Genomic DNA, 18776 nt, shown 5'->3' on the forward strand with positions numbered 1-18776 from the left:
GACTAAATACTTTACAAGCTCTGTTATCCACACTTGTTAGAATTTTCAGAAATAGAAGACAAAGGAAAGTACTAAATTATATAACAATTTGAATATAAAAAGTGAAACTTTCTAATTACGGTCTTAAGCATATAGTCACTTTGAGATTACGTTATGTTCAGTTACTAAATATGTAAGTATAATTTTATAAAGAATTTTTTCTGAAAGATAGTTGAAGGTAATTTTCACAAGTGTGGAATTTAGCAAGTATTTTAAAGAATATTGGGGGGAGGATATAGCTCAGCGATAGAGCACATGCTTAGCAAGCACAAAGTCCTGGGTTCAATCCTCAGTACCTCCATCAAAAATAAATAAAAAAATAAACCTAATTACCTGCGTCCTAAAAAAAATTTGATTTAAAATTTAATTTAAAAAAACTGCAACAAAAAATTAAAAAAATATATTGCAGTACTCATAAATTTTTTTTTGTTTTCTGTTTCTGTGGTATCAACATGAGATGATGGATGATTACTAAATTTATCGCAATAAGTATTTCAATACATGTAAGTCAGAACATTATGCTGTACACCAGAAACTCACATAGTGATGTATATCAAGTTCATGTCAATAAAACTGGGGAGATGTGGTTTTAAAAGGAAAATAAAACAGTGTGGCAGAAAAGAAAGAACAATGCAATGTATAACAATTTTTAAAAATGTTTTCCCTTTTTAAAGAAATTGGTTAGTGACAGAAATTACCACATGCTTTAGTCCTCCAATCTCAGACCTGAGGTTTTGTCCCTGAGTCTCTGGAAGTGACAGCAAGCTGAGTTGGAATCCTGGTTGAATGAGGAATAGAAGAGAAAAGCTGTTCTGTACGGTGTCAGTCTGAAATGGTCCATTCTACCCAGGTAGAGTTTTGTATTTCTCATTCTATTTTGTAATACTGAGAGAAGTCCAACTCTCGTTTTCTAAAACTTCTTAAATTAATTCAACTTACAGAAAGTATTCCGTGATGCAACACCGCCCCACAGCGACCACCTGCAGACCCAGGTTCTCAACCACTGACTTCATTGCGCCTCACAAGCAGGACAAGGCCTGCTGGCACAAACGGCTTTTTATTGAGAGCGTTTTCAACTTCTGAGGAGGAAACATCTTAGTTTTCGAGATAACTGCTCCACACAACGGTAAGCTTTTACATTAAAACTGTTGCAAACAGTAACTTAAAATGAATCGTTTAAGGGTACGGGGAAGCACCATCCCCTTCCCACCTCTTTCCCGATTTTATCTGTCTCCCTGCGCAGACCTAAGCTCCCTCCTCGCCCCGCCCCCGCCCGGAGCGCCCCCGCCCAGGCCCCGGAAGTCCCGCCTCTAACTTCGCGAGCGAAGATACTGACAGAACCGGAAGCGGAGAGCGGGGAGGGATGGTCCCGTAGCAGATAGTAAGTTTCTGCTTCCTACTGTTTGTGTTCCGTTGTCCGTTTTACTCAGGATGTGGGAGTCACTACGGACCTAAAACTGGAGCACCCGGCCCTCCGGCCACGTAAAGCCTGACGGCGCCGCTCCCTTGGGTTTGATATCGCCCTGAGGCTGGTCTCTTTCCTTGGTTTTTCTGCCTTCGATCCATGTAGGCACCGCATTTCGTGATATTTTTCCTTCTTAAACCCATATACTACCGGTGCCCGTCTCTCCTCCATGTAACGTCCTCTTCCGCGAGGTGGACTCGCGCCCTCAGCCTCGCCCTCTCGGCCCCTGAAGGGCAGCACCGGCCGCCCCGCTCCCGTGAGGCCGCGTCCGCTCCCGGGTCCCGGGATTCTAGGGAGCCCGGCCCTCTCCTGAGACCCCCTCCCTCCCAGCCCCTCTGTCCTCAGGCCGGTCCTTCTGCTCCGCGGGCCTCCCCTTCGTAGTTAGCCCTCTCGCCACCCCGCGTAGGGGAACGTGACCTGGCTCAGCCTAGACATACAGTGTTTTGTTACGTTCCAAATTCCACCCCGCTGGAAAACGACCTCTTTGGGTAGGAATGCATTGCCAAAGGTACAAAAAGAAAGATTAACCCTTGAAAGTAGCACTTGGATAAATTAGAGAAGTGAACAAAAAAGCGGACTTTCCATGGATTGGAGAGCAACCTAGGGAAGATGGGCCTTGGATCTGCGGTGGGGAGGGGGCAACAGTGTTGAGTCACTTCACCCAGAGTGAGGAAGAGGATAAAAAAGTGTAACCATGGCCTAAGCATCATGCTGCTGGAAGAGAAAGGACAAAGAAGAGCAGAGGCAGAGAGAGAGCAGCAAGGAACCACAGCCACCAGGGGATGCCAGAGAGTGAGGAGGAAGAGAAGATAACAGGATAGAAGGGGTGTAACCCGGAGGGTAGAGAGGGAGCAGAGATTGGAAAAAAGAGGCAGAAATACGAAGAGAATTTAAGACAGAGAGGTTGTGAGGGAAGAGTAACGAGAGAGAAGAAATTGCAGAGTGGGGCAGGACAGGAGTGAGTGAAGAAATAGAGGGGAGGGCAGACACAGAAGAGTGGAGGGGGACAAAAAGAGGCAAATACGGAGAGAGATAAACAAATGGAAACACATAGCAGTGCAGGTAGAGGGGGAAACTGCATGCGGTTGGGTGGTGAGTTTGGATCTGCACAATTAAGTTGTGATCTATGATTTGTGGCTTTAGAATATTGTACATTTAAAATTTAAGTTATTCTGATGAGGATGAGAATGGCAAAACTCTTATCTATTAAGTTTGTATGTGCATTTTGTAATTATTTCTATCAGGGGGCAGTGGCTTGATTCACTAGGTTGTGGGTCACCCTCTTGCCTTGCCCTGACATGGCCTAGAGGATTACGGAGAGAACTCGTGGGCAAAGCAATTAGTGAGTGTCACTACATGATGCCTCTTAAATGGGACATTAAAAGTCGGTGTTTTTTTTTTTTTGATGATGATGGATTTACTTTTACTTTTCTGTTCCTTTACATATAATTCTTTTTGCAGATTGGAATAAATCTTAGTTCATTCAATTTCCCTGTAAATAATTATTAGCTTCTGGAATAAGCTTTCATGGTCTTCTATAATAAACTCATTTCCTTCTTTTCTATATATGATTTATTGTCATGCTTTTAAAACTTTGACACCGGAATTTTTAGATTAAAAAAAAATCACAAATCATTTCTTCTTTTAACTTGTTTTAGGGTTTTTTTTTTTTGAGGCCTTCCTGCTTTCTCCTCTTTATCTAATATATTGGAGAAGTTCTTTGGTAATTAGAAAATAATTTTAGCCTATTATGATGAGCAGTTGGTAAAGATATCAATTATCTTTTATGTTAACAGTCAAAACCTAGTGTAACCACTTAGTCTAATATTCAGTTTTCTTCCTTTTCCTGTGATCTGTTAAAATAGTGAGCTGTGAGGTAACATGAAGATGTTCCCTGAGGTCCCTCTTGACTGTCTCTGCATGTGATGAAGGATGGGCTGGACTGACTTGGAACCTTTTTCCAAAAGAGCCTGTCTATTTATGATGAAGAAGTTTGCTTAGCTTATTTCTAAGCTGACCCCTTAAAGTGTTTTCTACACCAATGCCTTTTTTTTTTTTTCATTTCTCTGTCTTTAAAATTTTTACTGCAGTCTTCAGGGAAAGAATTAAATGCTTGGTATCAGTATGATCATACTTTGAAGGAGAAGTTTCCTTTGCTGAAGAACGTGAAAAAATGGTCCTGGTGTTTTAATTTGGAAGGATGAGAAGGACAGACTCTGCCCATTGGCCCTTCAGGATCCCATTTCAGAATTCAGTTACACCAGGTTCTGTTCACTCCATCCAGCACTTTCTCAGAAATAGCTCTCCTCTGCGTCTCAGGGAGCCCACCTGTAACACAGAGATGAGAGAGTCAAACAGAAATTGTCTGTCTGAGCAACACTGACCCCTGAAATGATTGGCCAAATTGGCTGTGTGACTGTGTATGGTAGTTATTTTTGAGAGAGTGTCCAGTTGTATTTAATTTTAAATGGGTACCAATCCTCCCAGAATGAAAAAGGAAAAGAGAAATGCTAGGATGGAGACAAGAACATAGACTCAGAGTAGAAGTGATCACAGTCAGATGTATTTCTCTGCATTAGGTGTAATTTGAGGAGAAATTATGTCAGTCCTGCACTCAGATCTCCATTGGCTCTTAACTTGTCTTCAGGACAAAATCCAGGCTCCTCACTATGTCTACACAGCCCTGTGTCATCCTCAGGTCCCTGCTAGTGTCTCCAGCCTCTTCCTGGGAGCTTATCCTGTTCTAAGGAAAGTGGGAGGTGTGCTGGGATTGCCTCCTCTGGTGCTCAACCCAGGCTTCATATTAGTTTGATGGGGCATTTTGTATGTACATGCTTTGTACCCTCAGACCAGAGATTTCCCTTCATATTGTAAGATCCAACCTCAATAAAACTTCGGGGACCCCCAGGTGATTCCAGTCTGGATGCCTCACTGAGCATCCTGACTGAGTCCTCCCATCCTGAGGGCTGGGATCCGGGCTGAGGGGGAGGGGGCTCTGCTCTGCGTGGGGATGGATCAGGGCCTGGTCTGTGACCTGAAGGGGGCTATCGGGTCCAGCTGAGGCACCCACTGCTGCCGTGTAGGGGAGGGGCTCACCAGGAGGGGAAGGTGATCTGAGGACAGTGTGGGGAAACTCCCTTGTTGGTGTGTGTGTGGAGATTCCTGTCCTGAGTCCCTCCTGGGACAGCGGGCAGCAGAGGACTCTGTTCCACGTGGTGAGGTCTCCCCTGTGTGTGTGGTTCTGGCGCAGGGAGGGATGTGCTGATTCTCAGCATGAAGCTGCATCTTTCCAACTTTCAGGATTGACTTCTGAAGACTCATGTTGCCTGAGAAAGAATCCCAGAACAGGAGGAAGAGGACAGAAAAGGAGTCAGAAATGGCTCCTTCCCAGGTAACGTCATATTCTCACTGGATTGCCCGTCTGTCCTTCCTGAAATGCCCTTCTTTGGACTCGCTAATCCTGTCTGACTGCAGTGTCCTGCCTGACACCTGTACATTCACAGTCACCCAGGACCCTCCCTCAGCACCTGTCCTCCCCACTTAGACTCCACCCCCGGGACCCCGGGACCTGGAACTTGTGAAGAGGCTCCACTGGTCAGGGCTTGACACCCATATATTCCAGACACGGTGTGAGTGCTGTTCAGCAGGAGAGACTACTTAGCGCCTCCATCATGATGCACTGCCCCCTCTGTAAAGCTGATAAAGAAGGTGCCCATGGAAGTCGGGTGTTAATATGCACAATACCTGGTAAAATCTGGATAACAGAACAATAGAGGGAAATTTGTTCTGACTTACTCCTTAGTGTCCTCCACAGTGTCCTCCAGAGTGGCTGCACCAATTTACATTTGCACCCGCAGTGTAGGAGATTCCTTTTTCTCCATACTCTCTCCATCATTAATCGTTTGTGAACTTAATGATGGCCATTATGACAGGTGTGAGGTGATACCTCACTATAGTTTTGATTTGCATTTCTCTAACAATTAGTGATATTGAGCATCTTTTCATGTGTTTGTTGGCCATCTGTCTGTCTTCTTTGGAGAGATGTCTATTTAGGTCTTCTCATTTCTTGATTGGGCTGCTTGTTTTTTTGACATTAACTTGTATGAGCTGTTTGTATATTTTGGAAATTAGTCCCTTGTCAGTTGCATCATTTGAAAATATTTTCTCCTATTCAGTAGGTTGTCTTTTCATTTTAGTTTTGGTGATGGTATCCTTAGCTGTGCAAAAGCTTTTCAGTTTAATTAGATCACATTTTTTTAAAACTTTTTTTATTGAGTAATAGTCATTTTATAATGTTGTGTCCGTTTCCAGTGTAGAGCACAATTTTTCAGTTATACATGAACATACATATATTCATTGTCACATTTTTTTCGCTGTGAGCTACCACAAGATCGTGTATATATGTGCCATACAGTATAATCTGGTTTATCTGTTCTACATTTTGAAATCCCGTCTATTCCTTCCTACCTCCCGGATCACATTTGTTAATTTTTGCTTTCATTTTCGTTAGTCCAGGAGCTTGTTCAAAAATAAATATTGCTGTGATTTAACTTCAGTAGTGTTCTCCCTGTGTTTTCCTCTAGGAGTTTTATGGTTTAAGTCTTTAATCCATTTTGAGTATTCTTGTGTATGGTGCTAGAGAGTCTTTTGCAGGCAGCCTTCCAGTTTTCCCAGAAATGCTGCAGTACTGTCTGATGTGGAGTAGTCTACCTAGTCAAGTTTATGTTTATCGGAGTTACTGCATCTCTTAAAAATGTGATAGATCACCTTGTACTCATATGTGTGCTACATCAGGACATTCTGCCCATTTTGCTTGAAAATATTTTAAATGAAAAGCAATGTTTTTAATTTTGGGGGGAAGGTAATTAATTTGAATTTAATAAGAATTTTATTTTTTTAATGGAGGTCCTGGGGGTTGAACTCAGGACCTTGTGCATGCTAAGCAAGTGATCTAACACTGGGCTATACCCTCCCCAATGAAAATATTTTAAATATACTAATTTCCCTATCTAAACATCATCACATTTCAGTGGATTCTCATGTCTCTATGGATGAAATGTTTCACATGCAGGGATGTGACAAAACCTACTTCGTAGTAGAAGTTATCTAACAGATAGTGCCTGAAAAATGGTGAGGGGTGAAATGAAGTTATTGTATCCTTGAGAATCTAATTTTACTTTCTTTAGGGCTCACATGAAAGAATATACCTCCCTGTTGTTACTGAGTTCAAACTCATACTGTTCACTTCATGACAGGGAGATAAATTGAACAGAGTAGTTGCTAGGGCAAGGAATAGCGGCTTTATTTGGACCATCAGCAGACAGAGGAGATGGGGATTACTCTTCTCAGAAACCATCTTGCCTGAGTTGGTATATAGGCTTCTTTTGTACTAAAAGAAGAGGGAGAGTATAGTCAGATATTTCCTGATTCCGATCAGCCTCCTGAGGGGATGTGTTAATTTCGTCTTTCTGGCAGTCATTCACGGGCCAGGATGTTTCTGTGAGCTACTGAAAGGTATTGTAGCTGAACACTGATTGCCTGGGAGGCAGCATTCCCAGAGATGGGCCATTATGTATCATTTGAGCTCATGGGCAATCTCTCTTTAGTGATTTGCATTTTTTTCCTGGTCATAAAATATTTATTAAGGTATACTTTAGGGAATATAGTGAATATAAAATTTAGGATCACAATGTGAAGCAATTTCAATCCTCAAAATATCACCCCAGTTCTCAGTGTTCTGCAGATGTAAAACCACTGGTGAGACTTTAAGTGACTTACTTTAAAAAGAGCAATACAAAGTTTAAAGTAAATAACCTTTGCTTAGGTTAATAATACAAAGGTTAAAATAGAAGAAACAGACCTAATGTGGAGTCACATTTGTTCTTCTCTATTACACAAATAAATCTCCTTATTAATACTGCAAGTTAATTATTCTCAGGCTTTGTTACCCACACTTGGCAGAACTCTTAGGAATAGAACATAAAGAAAGGAGCTAAAATAGATTACCATTTGAAAATAAAAGGAACACGTTTTTAATTACCTTCATAATGAACATATAATCAATTAGATATTACATTATGTTTAGTTATATATGTAAGTATAATTTTATAAACAAGTTTTTGTCAAAGATAGTTAAAGGTCTTAAGAGTGTGGAAAAGAGCAACTGTTTTAAAGAATAATGCAGTTTTTCTTATTGCAGTAATTATTTCAATAAATGTCATAACATTTTGCTGGACACTTTAAGTCATACAGCGATGTATGTCAAGTACATGTCAATAAAACTGGGGAGAAAATGTGGTTTTAAAAGGCAAGTAAAACTCGTTAGCAAAAAGAAAATGCAATTCATAACCATTTGAAAATGTATTGCTCTTTTTAAAGCAACGGTTAGTGATCGAATTTATCGTATGTTGTAGTCCTTAAGTCTCAGACCCTAGGTTTTGTCTCTGAGTTGATGGAACCCAGCAGAGTGTTGAGTTTGGCCTCCTGACCGAATGAAGAACAGAGAGGAAAAGGTGTTGTGTCACGTTGTCAGTATGAAATGGCCCATTCTATCCGGGGAGCGTTTTTTATTTCTCATTCAAGTTTGTGATACAGAGACAGAGTCCAGCTCTTATTTCCTTAAAACGGTTAAATTAATTGTAATTTAAGAAAATATTTGTAGATCCACCACTGCCAACAGCAACCACATGGAGACCAAATTCCCAACCAGTGCATTTCTTGAGCTTCAGGTGAGGGGCAAGAGAACCTCTTTCCGGCAGAATTTGCTTTTTTCTTTGGTGGTGGGGCGGGGTCGGAGTTAGGTTCCTTATATTTATTTGAATTTTAATAGAGGGACTGCGAATTCACCCAGGATCTCGCACATTCTAAGCACACAGGCTACCTGAGCTACACTCTTAAGTCCAAGCAGCTTTTTATTGAAACCGGTTTCAAGTTGTTATGAGGTAGCATCTTAGTTTCCTACCTAAATGGTCTACACAACTGTAAGATTTTACCGTAAAACTGTTCCAGAGAATAACTTAAAATGAGCCGTTTTAACATATGGAGCAGCACCCCCGCCCCCCGTCTCACAGCGCACCAATTAAAGAGCTGCGCTCCCTCCTCGCCCCGCCCCGCCGCTGGCGCTCCGCCCACGCCCCGGCCTACGAGGTCCCGCCTCTAACTCAGCTCACATTCTTCCGGCAGCGAAAGCGGGGGTCGCCGATCGGAGGCTGTGGGGCACAGCTCCTTTCTCTTTTTTGGTGTAAGTGTGCAGCGCGGAGTCTACGGAGCTAAAGCCCCAGCACCCGGCCCCCCTCGGCCACGGAAGTCCGGACGCGCCGCTCCAGGACGGGGATCTTTTCCTTTGGGTCTGAAACCACTCTGAGGCTGCTCCCTGGCCTTGGCTTTTGTGCCTTCGGTCACTGAGGCGCTGCCTTTCCTGATATTTTCCTGCTCATGACTCTACTCCCTCCCTTCTCCGCCGGCCGTGTAACGTCCTCTTCCACGAGGTGGACTCGCGCCCCCAGCCTCAAGGGCGGCGCCGGCCGCCCCGCTCCCGGGAGGCCGGGTCCCGGAATTTTGGGGAGCTCGGCCTCACCAGAGATCCCCTCCCTCCAGCCCTTATATCCTCGCGGCCTCCTCAGGGCTGTCCTGCTCCTCCCCTTCGTAGTCAGCCCTTCCCCCACCCCGCATACAAGATTACCTGAGTCAGCCCTGTGACTCCCCAGTATTGTTAGTCCCAAATTCGACTCCACTGGAAAACGGTCTCTCCCTTTACGCAGGCATTTATTCACTCCTGCAGTAAATTCCTGGGCGAGGGGTTCAGTTGAAACAGAGACAGAGAGCAGCTCAGAGGAAAGTACAAACACTGAGGAGAAAAGAATGATGGAGAATCGATGGTGTCGTTGAGGATGGCTGAGGCACTTGCAAAACTGTAGTAAATACATTTATCCCTTAAAATAGCAGGTGGGTAAAATAGACACATGAATAAATGAACAGGATCTCTGGGCATTGGAGAGCCACAGCAGGAGAGGGGCCCTGGGTCCGCGGGAAGGTGGGGAGACGGTGACTAACAACGGTTAGGCGCTTCACACAGGGAGTTGGAGAGAGTTTAGAAGACTTGGAACCATGGCCTTCAAAGCATGGTGATCCCGGGAGACAAACAGAGGACAGCTATTGACTTGGAGAGCAAAGGAAGAGAGAGAAGGAGCAGGAAGGAGGCACAGCCACCTGGGGTGTGAGAGTGGGGAGGAAAGGAGGGTGAAAGGATAGAAGGGATGTAAGCCACAGGGCAGACAGGGAGCAGAGGTGGAGGAAGAATCAGGCAGAAATCCGTGGAGATACAGGGCAATGAGAAAGGCTGGGGGGAAAGAACAGCAAGAGGGGAAACACGTTGCCGAGTAGGGCAGGACCGGAGCCAGGGACGGAATAGGAGCGCGGCAGGGACAGAGGGAGGTTAGAGGGGAACAAAGAGACACAGAAAGAAATAGGGAGACAGATAAAGAATGAAATGGAAACACATAGTGCAGGTTGAGGGGGCAAACTGAATGCAGATGGCAGGTGAGTTGTTGGATGTGGACAACTAATCTGCGTCATACTGATTGATGGCTTTACAATGTAATACATTTAACGTTTGTTTGCTTAAATCACACACCTCTGGCTAGATATTCAAAGGAAACGTAATCATTTTATTTAGGGAAATACCTGCACTCCAGTGAGCATTACTACATTATTCAGGACAGCCGAGATGCAGAATGAGCTAAAATGTCTGTTGACACATGGGTGGACAGAAAATTTATGTCAGCCATGAATTAAGACAGTATTAGGACAGAAGAAGAACGCTCCTTGGAAACCTGAAATGTGAGACTCATAGAGCCTTGGAGTGTAAAGGTTGTCCTGAGGGCTGGGTGGAGAGGGAAACGGGGAGATGTAGGCCAAAGGTTACAAACGTTGAGTTGTAAAATAAAATAGTGCAACCCGCACATCTAATGTACAGCCTGCTGACTGTAGTTACTCTCATAGTGCGACTGTATACTTGGAATCACCACATAGAGGCAAAATGGTAATCTCGAGTTGACAGAAGTATAAATTACTTTCTTGTGAGAATTATTACACAGTGTGTACACTTGTCAAATAATTGCTTTGTAGGCCTCACCACGAGTGGAGTGAGATACCAAGAAATGTGAAGAACTCCCTGGTTGGTCTCTGTGTGGTTTCCTGTCCTGAGTCCCTCCTGTGACAGTGGGCGGCAGAGGACTATTTAGTCCACGTGGTGAGGTTCCCCCGATGTGTGTGGTTGTGGCACAGGAAGTGGGTGTTTTTTAGGAACATTAAACAGAATGTTTTCAGCTTGAAAGATTGATCTCTGAAGACTCCACTCGTCTGAGGAAGAAGTCGGGAAGAGGAGGAAGAAGAAAGAAGAGGAGTCAGGAATCACTCCTCAGGTAAAGTCATATTCTCAGTTGATTTTTCTCTCTTTATTATCACAGTATAGTGAGTTTACAATGTTGTGTCAATTTCTGATGTACAGAGTAATGTTACCTTCATACACACACACACACATATTCCTTTTCATGTTCTTTTCCATTATAGGTTACTACAAGGTATTGAATATAGTTCCCTGTGCTATACAGTATAAACTTGTTTATCTATTTTATATAGCAGTTAGTATCTGCAAATCTCAAACTCCCAATTTATTCCTTCCCACCTACTATTCCCCCTGGTAACCCTAAGTTTGTTTTCTACATCTATAAGTCTGTTGCTCTTTTGTAAATAAGTTTCTCTGTGTGGGTTTTTTTTTAGACTCTTTTTTCTAGATTCCACATATAAGTGATAGCCTATAGTATTTTTTTCTTTTTCCTGTTTTCTTCACTTAGAATGATGCACTCCACATTCATCCATGTTGCTACAGATGACATGATTTTGTTCTTTTTTGTGGCTGAGTAGTACTCCATTGTATATATAGACCACATCAGTTGATTGTTTTGTCTGTCCTTCCAAAATGCCCTCTTTTGGACTTGCTAATCTTGTCTGACTCTAAGTATCCCGTGTCATGCCTGTACATTCACAGTCACCCAGCTCCTTTCCTCAGTGTTTGTCATCTCCACTTAGATTCCATCCCCGTGACCCAGTGACCTAGAACGTGTGAAGAGTCTCCACTGAGCATTGTGCTGGGCAGGGCTTCACACTAGTAGATTCAAACAACTGGTGTGTCAGTGCTGTTGGGCAGCAGGGTTGTGTAGCGGCCCATCTAGATGCACTGTCCAATCTCTAAAAACCAAGATAAGGGAGCTGCACATGTTTAAAATAAATAAGTAAACCTAATTACCTCTCCCCAAAACAAAACCAAAATATAAATAAAGCAAAATATTAAAAAATATATATTTACTCGAGGGCCTGGGTTTATCCCCAGTACCTCCTTTAAAATAACAGAAGCTGCATGTAGATGTCGGTATTAACGTGCCCAATACCTGGTAAAATCTGGAAATAGAGCAATAAGGGGAAATCTGTTGTGACATTTTCTAAGAGAATCGAAGCTGAATGAGTGAGTCAGTGACTGAAATCATAATGAGTAAGAGATATCAGTGATAGAAGGTGTTTTATTCCATCATCTATTTTAAACTATGAAATAAATCTAAATGTTTGAGAGTCGGAAATTCTTTATATCACTTTCATCACCTCCATTCTTCTGTTTTTTTCCTTTTCACTATGTTGGTTGTGCTTTTTGGCCCATAAGGTTTCAGCTTCATTGTTTTACAGGTAAATACCCAGTTTCCCAGCACCATTTGTTGTGAGACTCTTTTTTCCACTCTGCAATCTTAACGTCCTTGTTAGTACATTTTAAATAGATGCAAAGGATTGTATCCGAGCATTCTCTTCTGTTCCACTGATCTCTGTATCTGTCTATGCCGGTAACGCACCATCTTGATTACTTTGTAGGATGCTTTGAAATCTAAAAAAAGGTTGCCTCCATGTTTCTTCTTCCAACGTTTTCGATATTTCAGGCCCTTTGAGATTCCCTATAACCTTCAGTGTGTTTTTCCTATTTCTGCAGAGAAAGCCATTGGAATTTTGATGATGACTCCATTGAATCTGTAGAAGAGTTTGTGTTGTTTGGACATTTCAAGAGTATTAATACTTGCAGTGCATGAGTACAGGTTGTCTGTCATTTATGTGTATATTTTTGGATTTCTTTTAGGAATGTTTAGTAGTTTTCAGTGTACAAGTCCTTGTCCATCTTGGCAAATGTATTCCCTAAATATTTCATCACTTCTTAAATACTTACCAAATAGTTTTCTTCTATTTTTTGTATGGACTTTGTTCATTGTATATGGAAATGGAGCTGATTTTTGCATGTTTGTTTTCTATTGTGCAACTTCAATAAAATTTTTATTTGATGTACCAGTTTTCTTGTGGAATCTTTACAGGTTATACATATATGTAACCTTATCATATAAGAAACAAGTTAATTTTACTTGTTTTTCACTTTGTGAGACTTTCATTTCTTTTTCTTGTCTAATTCCACTGGCAGGACTTTCAGTACTTTTTAAAACAGTAGTGCAGAGAGTACATCCTTGCCTTCTTCCTGATCTGAGAGGAAAAAACTTTCATTCTTTCGCTTCTTAGTATCATGTTATCTGTACGTGTTTCGTAAGTCATATTCACTTGTTTTCTTCGCTCATGGGGGAAGGTATTCAGTTTATTGATTAGTTACTTACTTGAGTACTGGGGTTTGAACCCTGGACCCCATGTATGCTAGGCATGCACTCTACCACTGACGCCCACCCCGTAAATGATATTCATTCTGTTGAGAACATTTACTGTTTCTATTTTGTTGAGTGTTTGTGTCTTGAAAGGTTGTTGAATTTTGCAGAATGCTTTTTTATGGATCAGTTGAGATGATCTATGTGTTTTTTTTCTTTCATCTGTTGATGTGATCTATCAAATGAATTGATTTTTGTATATTGAGTGCCTCTTGCCTTATAGGAATAGAATCCTTTTGCTTATGAAGTCAGATATTTTGAATGTGCTGTTGAAGTTGGTTTGCTAGTACTTTGTCAAGGATTTTGCATCAGTATTCAAGAGAGTTTTGGTTTTTAGTTCCCCTTTCTTGTTGGGTCTTTCTGTGGGTTTCGTTTCAGGATCTTGCCTGCAGAATTTTTAGCACTATTGAAGATTATTATTTTTTTTTAAATTATTCTTTTTTGAACGGTAGAATTCTGCAGTGTAATTATTTGATCCTGGGTTTTCTTTGAGATCTTTTATTGCTACTTGAGTCTCTAGTCATAATTCAGTTCAAATTTTTTTTTTAATTTTTTAATGATTGAGGTTTAGTAGGTTGTGTGTTTCTAAAAACGTTCTAGATTATGTGGTTTGTAGGCATTATTGTTTATAGCATTCCCTTATAGTCCTTTAAAAACTGACTTCTGCCGGGAGCTGCCTCATGAAGTGAGTGTCTGGTATCCAGGAGTTAACAGCCCTGCGTACAGGACACAGCCCCTGCGGGGAGCTGCCTTATGGAATGAAGGTCTGGTATTCAGGAGTTGATAACCCTATTTACAGGACACAGCTCTGGGAAACTTGTTCTCCAAGAATTCCCTATCCCGCCACCCCAATGTTCTTAAGGTGAATGATTAACAGATGTTTCCCCTGAAGGAGTTTCTGTGCACAGAATATCTACTGCATTAGCATAGGCAATTTACTGAGTTTTATTTACATATGTGTCATGGATTCTCCAGACAGACAGAAACTCTCCATTAATTGGAAGATATCATATTCTTTTAGGAAGACGTGTAACAATTTAAAGCAGGAAAGAAAAAATTAAAAAATAAAAAGGGAGACACAACTTGCTCCAAATACTTAACTTCCATCTGTCAGAATACTTACTTCACCTGAAACAATCCTTACCCTTCTCTCCTCTTTTCACTTTGTATGGAGATAAGAACTCTCCTCTTGACCCCTTGGTGAAATACGTTTTCATTTCAGGAACAGCTGACCTTCGAGGATGTGGCCATCACATTCTCGCAGGAGGAGTGGGAGTGCCTGGTCCCTGCTCAGAGGACCTTGTACAGGGATGTGATGTTGGAGACCTGCAGGAACCTGCTGTCCGTGGGTGAGAGAACGTCCCTGTTGATGTTGAGATCTGCCTTTGGGTGTTTTGCATTTTCCCCTGTGTGCCTCTTGGCAGCCCCTGTTTTGGTTGATCTGAAAGCCCTGTTGTCTCAGACACGATATAGTACAGTGACTTTAAACTGACCCTTTCTTGAGATGATCAGCCCTTTTCATGTTATATCAGGGGTTGTTAAAGGGCTGAATTATAAATAAAGCTCAGTGGCAAACTCTTAAAGAATTTGCAGCTTCCTGTCTTCTGCCTTTTGGCTTTTGACTCTTATTTTGGGGGAGAGAGCTAGATACCTTCATATCACACTGTTCTATACACTCAGGAGGAGTGTGGTGAGGAAATTATCAAACATTTTCCCAGACTCAGCTGCAGAGTCCTCACTCCTCAGCTAAACAAGAGGGTTGTGATTCTGGAAAAGACACAGCATTTTGCAGTTCTTTCTTCTGATAGGCAAGAGTTTCTGTTTCTGATCTGAATGTTATCTCTATTTTGGGGGAGAATAGAAAAGAGCCCTAAACTATGGGATGAGACATGAAAATAGCAAAAAACAAAAGCGAAAACACCCCAATGGGTCAGAATGTATGAAAAGTGTGAACACAGGTCAGCTCTCAGCAGAGCCCCACAACATTAATAGTGTTTGGGATCCTCTTCTCACTGTGGAGATTTTGTGGGCTAACAGAAGTTTAGTTATTTTTATTGAAAAGTCTTGAAGAATATATTTCATCTCCTCAAGTTTTGGGTACATTTTTTTTCTTAGGAATTATTTAGAAATTTTTTTTTAATTTGTTTGTCAGATTCATAACTTTCCCTTTGCTGAATTTGTTTCCCTATTGTAAACTGCCACAAATTTCAGTTACTACTTACATACGCTAGATTTCAGTTATGTGCTTTCACAGCTACTTTCAGTTCTTTAGCATTTCTTCCTTTCCAGTAAGTATGCAAAATCTGTGTAGCATAATTGTTTCATCCTCAATTATGAAACAGCAGTATCTACTGTTAATTGGTATGTGCTTTGGAGTTACGATCGAAAAATGCTTTCTTTGATAGGTTACAGAATTTTGTTTCATTTGTGTCCTTTTGTCATAGGTTGTTTGAAACTAGGCTGTCCTAAAAGTATTAAAATTACTTGGATCACTTCATTTTTGGGAAAGAATCCTATTTTTCTGTGTGTTCCTAAAATTTGTAAGATCATCCTAGGGAGGTTCATAATTCTGTTTGGTATAAGTACTAGTTGTAGTGTACTATCATGTATTTAACATGAAACATTTTTTAATGAGTTGTAATGAATGGGATACTTATCATTCTTTTTAGATATGTCTCATATACACGTGATCACAAAATTACAATTAAAGGGAAACATCGATAGAGAATTATTCCAAACACTGATGACAAAAAGTCATGAAAGTACTGAAAGAAAACATTTTGACCCCAGGAGCATCCAGGAAAATGCATATGACAGTGACTCTCAGCAGAGAAATGAGGAAAGAAATCACAAAGGAACGTCTGTAAACGGTAGTGGAAATCTCCATGAAGAGAGAGACCAACGTGGCACAAGTGGTGCAGGAACCGAGCCCAGGGGAAACAGACTTGCATTAAGCTTTCAGAATGAACAGCATAGTTTTAAAAGTGAAGAGAAAATTGATTTTTTTAATGAAGCTGACAAGACAGGCAACAGTAGTGCCTCATTTTCACCACTTCCAGGAACTTCTAGTAGTGTCCAAACCAACATTTCTGAAATAGATGGGAGTGATTTTATGCATCTTTCAGTACTGACACGAGACCTGAAGACACACAGTGAAAGACTGTACAAAAGTACTCAGAGTGGCAAAGCTCTTCTCCAAGGGTCATACCTCAGTACACACCAGATCATCCATACAAAGGAGAAGTTAGATAAATGTGATGTATGTGGGGAAGTTTTTTGTTTTCATTCAAAACTTGCAAGACATCAGAGAACTCCTAGTTGTGACAGGTCTTACAAGTGTAATTTGTGTGGCAGGGTCTTCAATCATAAACAAGCACTTGGGAGTCACAAGAGAATGCATACTGGAGAGAAACCTTACAGGTGTAATGAGTGTGGCAAGGGCTTTACTCACGTCGGAAATCTGGCCAAGCATGACAGGATTCATTCTGGAGAGAGACCTTACAAATGCAGTGGGTGTGGCAAGGGCTTTTGTGAGAGATCACATCTCAGACAACATCAAGTCATCCATTCAGGAGAAAGACCATATAAATGTGACGTCTGTGGAAAAGGCTTTACTCAAAATGCATCGCTTGCACTTCATCAGAGAATTCATACTGGAGAGAAACATTTTAAATGTAATGAGTGTGGCAAAGTCTTTGGCTGTAAAGGAAATCTTGCAGTTCATCAGAGAACTCATACTGGAGAGAGACCTTTCAAACGTGCTGAGTGTGGCAAGGTCTTTCGTTATAAAGAAGGCCTTGAAAGTCATCAGAGAATTCATACTGGAGAGAAGCCTTATCAATGTTGTGAGTGTGGCAAGGTCTTCAGGTGTAAATCAAACCTCAGAAGTCATCACGGAATTCATACTGAAGAGAGACGTTATAAATGTAATGAGTGTCGCAGCACCTTTTGTCACAAAGGAGAGCTTGCAAACCATATGAGAATTCATACTGGAGAGAAACCTTACAAATGTAATGAGTGCAGCAAGGGTTTTAGTACAAAAACAAACCCTAAAAATCATCAGAGAATTCATTCTCAACAGAGATCATATAAACATAATAAGGGTTTCAAAACCTTACATCAGGCCTCACATCTAACAGAACATCAAGTAATCCAGTCATGAGAAAAACCATGTAAATGTGACACATGTGGGAAAGGTTTTGGTCAAAATGCACAACTTACAAAGCATTGGAGAATTCATAGTGAGGAGAAACCCTTCAAATTAAAGAGTGTTGAAAAGCGTTACCTCACATCTCAACCCTCACTACGCCTCAGGGAGTAGATACACAGGGGAAACCATATCAATATGATATATGTGGGAAGGTCATGATTCAAAATTGACACTTTAAATTCACAGGCGATTCATTGTGGGGAGAAACTATGGATGTGCTATGAATGTGGAAAAGCCTCACTTACTGTCAGATAACCATACTAGACAGAAATCAGAGAGATGTAATGAATGTCTCAGTGTCGTCAGTCAAAATTCATACCTCAGAGTCAACCAGCAGTATTGTAAATAAACTATGCTTCAATTAAAAAAGATCCTCCATGAATTCCTACTAGAGAGGACAGTTGCTAATATAATGTGTGCAGCAAGTCCTTCATTGTAGTTTGAAGCCTAACTTAGAGCCAGAGAATCCCTATTGGTGAGGAACATTAAGTAAGGGCTTTAGCAGGTGTGCACATCTTAAGCTTCATTGGAACAGCCGTCCTGGAGGGCAATCAGATACATGGGTTTAGTGTGACCAGACCTGTAGACAGGAGATTCATTCAGCAGAGAAGGCATTCTGGAGATCACAGAGGCCCTGAATGGGAAAAGTCCTTACTTGGGTTTCACCTCTCAGCAGTCACCAGGTAGTCCATACTGGACACAACGTTAGAGATGTTCTGAGTGTAGCAAAGCTTTGGGGTCATGCCTTAGAGCAGGGGCTTCACCAAACACATCTTACTTAAAAATGCAATGGAAATAGCAGTTTCATAATACTCCTCACTCATCACTAGAGATTAGAATATTTATCCTGGAGAGACCACACAAGAGTGTGGTAAGAAATTCAATCAAAGATTACAAGTTGGTCGACTTACTGGCATGATACCTTACAAATGTAATGGTGTGGCTAAGCCTTTAGTTTGAGTTCCGTTTCTTAGGCAACAGGAGGAAGTCCATGTTGAAGAACAGCCATGGTAACGTATGGTAGAAAATGTATGCAGTCTCACAGTCCACTAGACTTAAGAATATACAGTTTGGAGGGAGACCTCACTAAGCAGTATGTGTGCTAAGGCTTGTATCTGAAGATCAACTATGTGGAACACAAAGAATTTCAGTTGAAGAACAAGCTTTCAAACACAACGAATGTTGTAACGTTTTTCATCATGTCCCAACCGCTTTGGTATAATGAGAAAATCCTTACAGGTCAGAAAGTACACAGGTACACTGAGCATGGAAACACTTTTAAGAAACTGCCCTTAGGTTTCACCGAAGAACTCCTGTTCGG

General features: G+C 41.5%; 1 protein-coding gene and 1 long non-coding RNA gene across 7 annotated transcripts; one reads left to right on the forward strand and one right to left on the reverse strand.

The window, feature by feature from the left end:
- Positions 1-1381: 1381 nt before the first annotated feature.
- Positions 1382-17529, forward strand: LOC140698347 (uncharacterized). 6 transcript variants are annotated; one of them, XM_072968524.1, is made up of 6 exons: positions 1382-1420; positions 4805-4895; positions 9265-9448; positions 10631-10926; positions 14468-14594; positions 15915-17529. In XM_072968524.1, exons 5-6 carry the CDS (start codon positions 14561-14563, stop codon positions 17405-17407), a joined length of 1527 nt encoding a protein of 508 aa, XP_072824625.1. In that variant the 5' UTR covers positions 1382-1420; positions 4805-4895; positions 9265-9448; positions 10631-10926; positions 14468-14560; the 3' UTR covers positions 17408-17529. The 6 variants fall into 6 exon arrangements, with proteins under 6 accessions (XP_072824625.1, XP_072824627.1, XP_072824628.1 ...); XM_072968526.1 differs by having other exon boundaries at positions 9285-9448; XM_072968527.1 differs by lacking the exons at positions 1382-1420; positions 4805-4895 and adding an exon at positions 8610-8744 and having other exon boundaries at positions 10631-10754; positions 10840-10926.
- Positions 3112-8957, reverse strand: LOC140698355 (uncharacterized). Its single transcript, XR_012076104.1, has 3 exons — positions 8674-8957; positions 4601-4830; positions 3112-3832 (listed from the first exon to the last, which is right to left on the reverse strand). It is a non-coding gene; the product is annotated as an uncharacterized lncRNA (long non-coding RNA).
- Positions 17530-18776: the final 1247 nt, after the last annotated feature.

Source organism: Vicugna pacos, chromosome 9 (genome assembly GCF_048564905.1).
Source record: "Vicugna pacos chromosome 9, VicPac4, whole genome shotgun sequence".
Lineage (NCBI taxonomy): Eukaryota > Metazoa > Chordata > Mammalia > Artiodactyla > Camelidae > Vicugna > Vicugna pacos.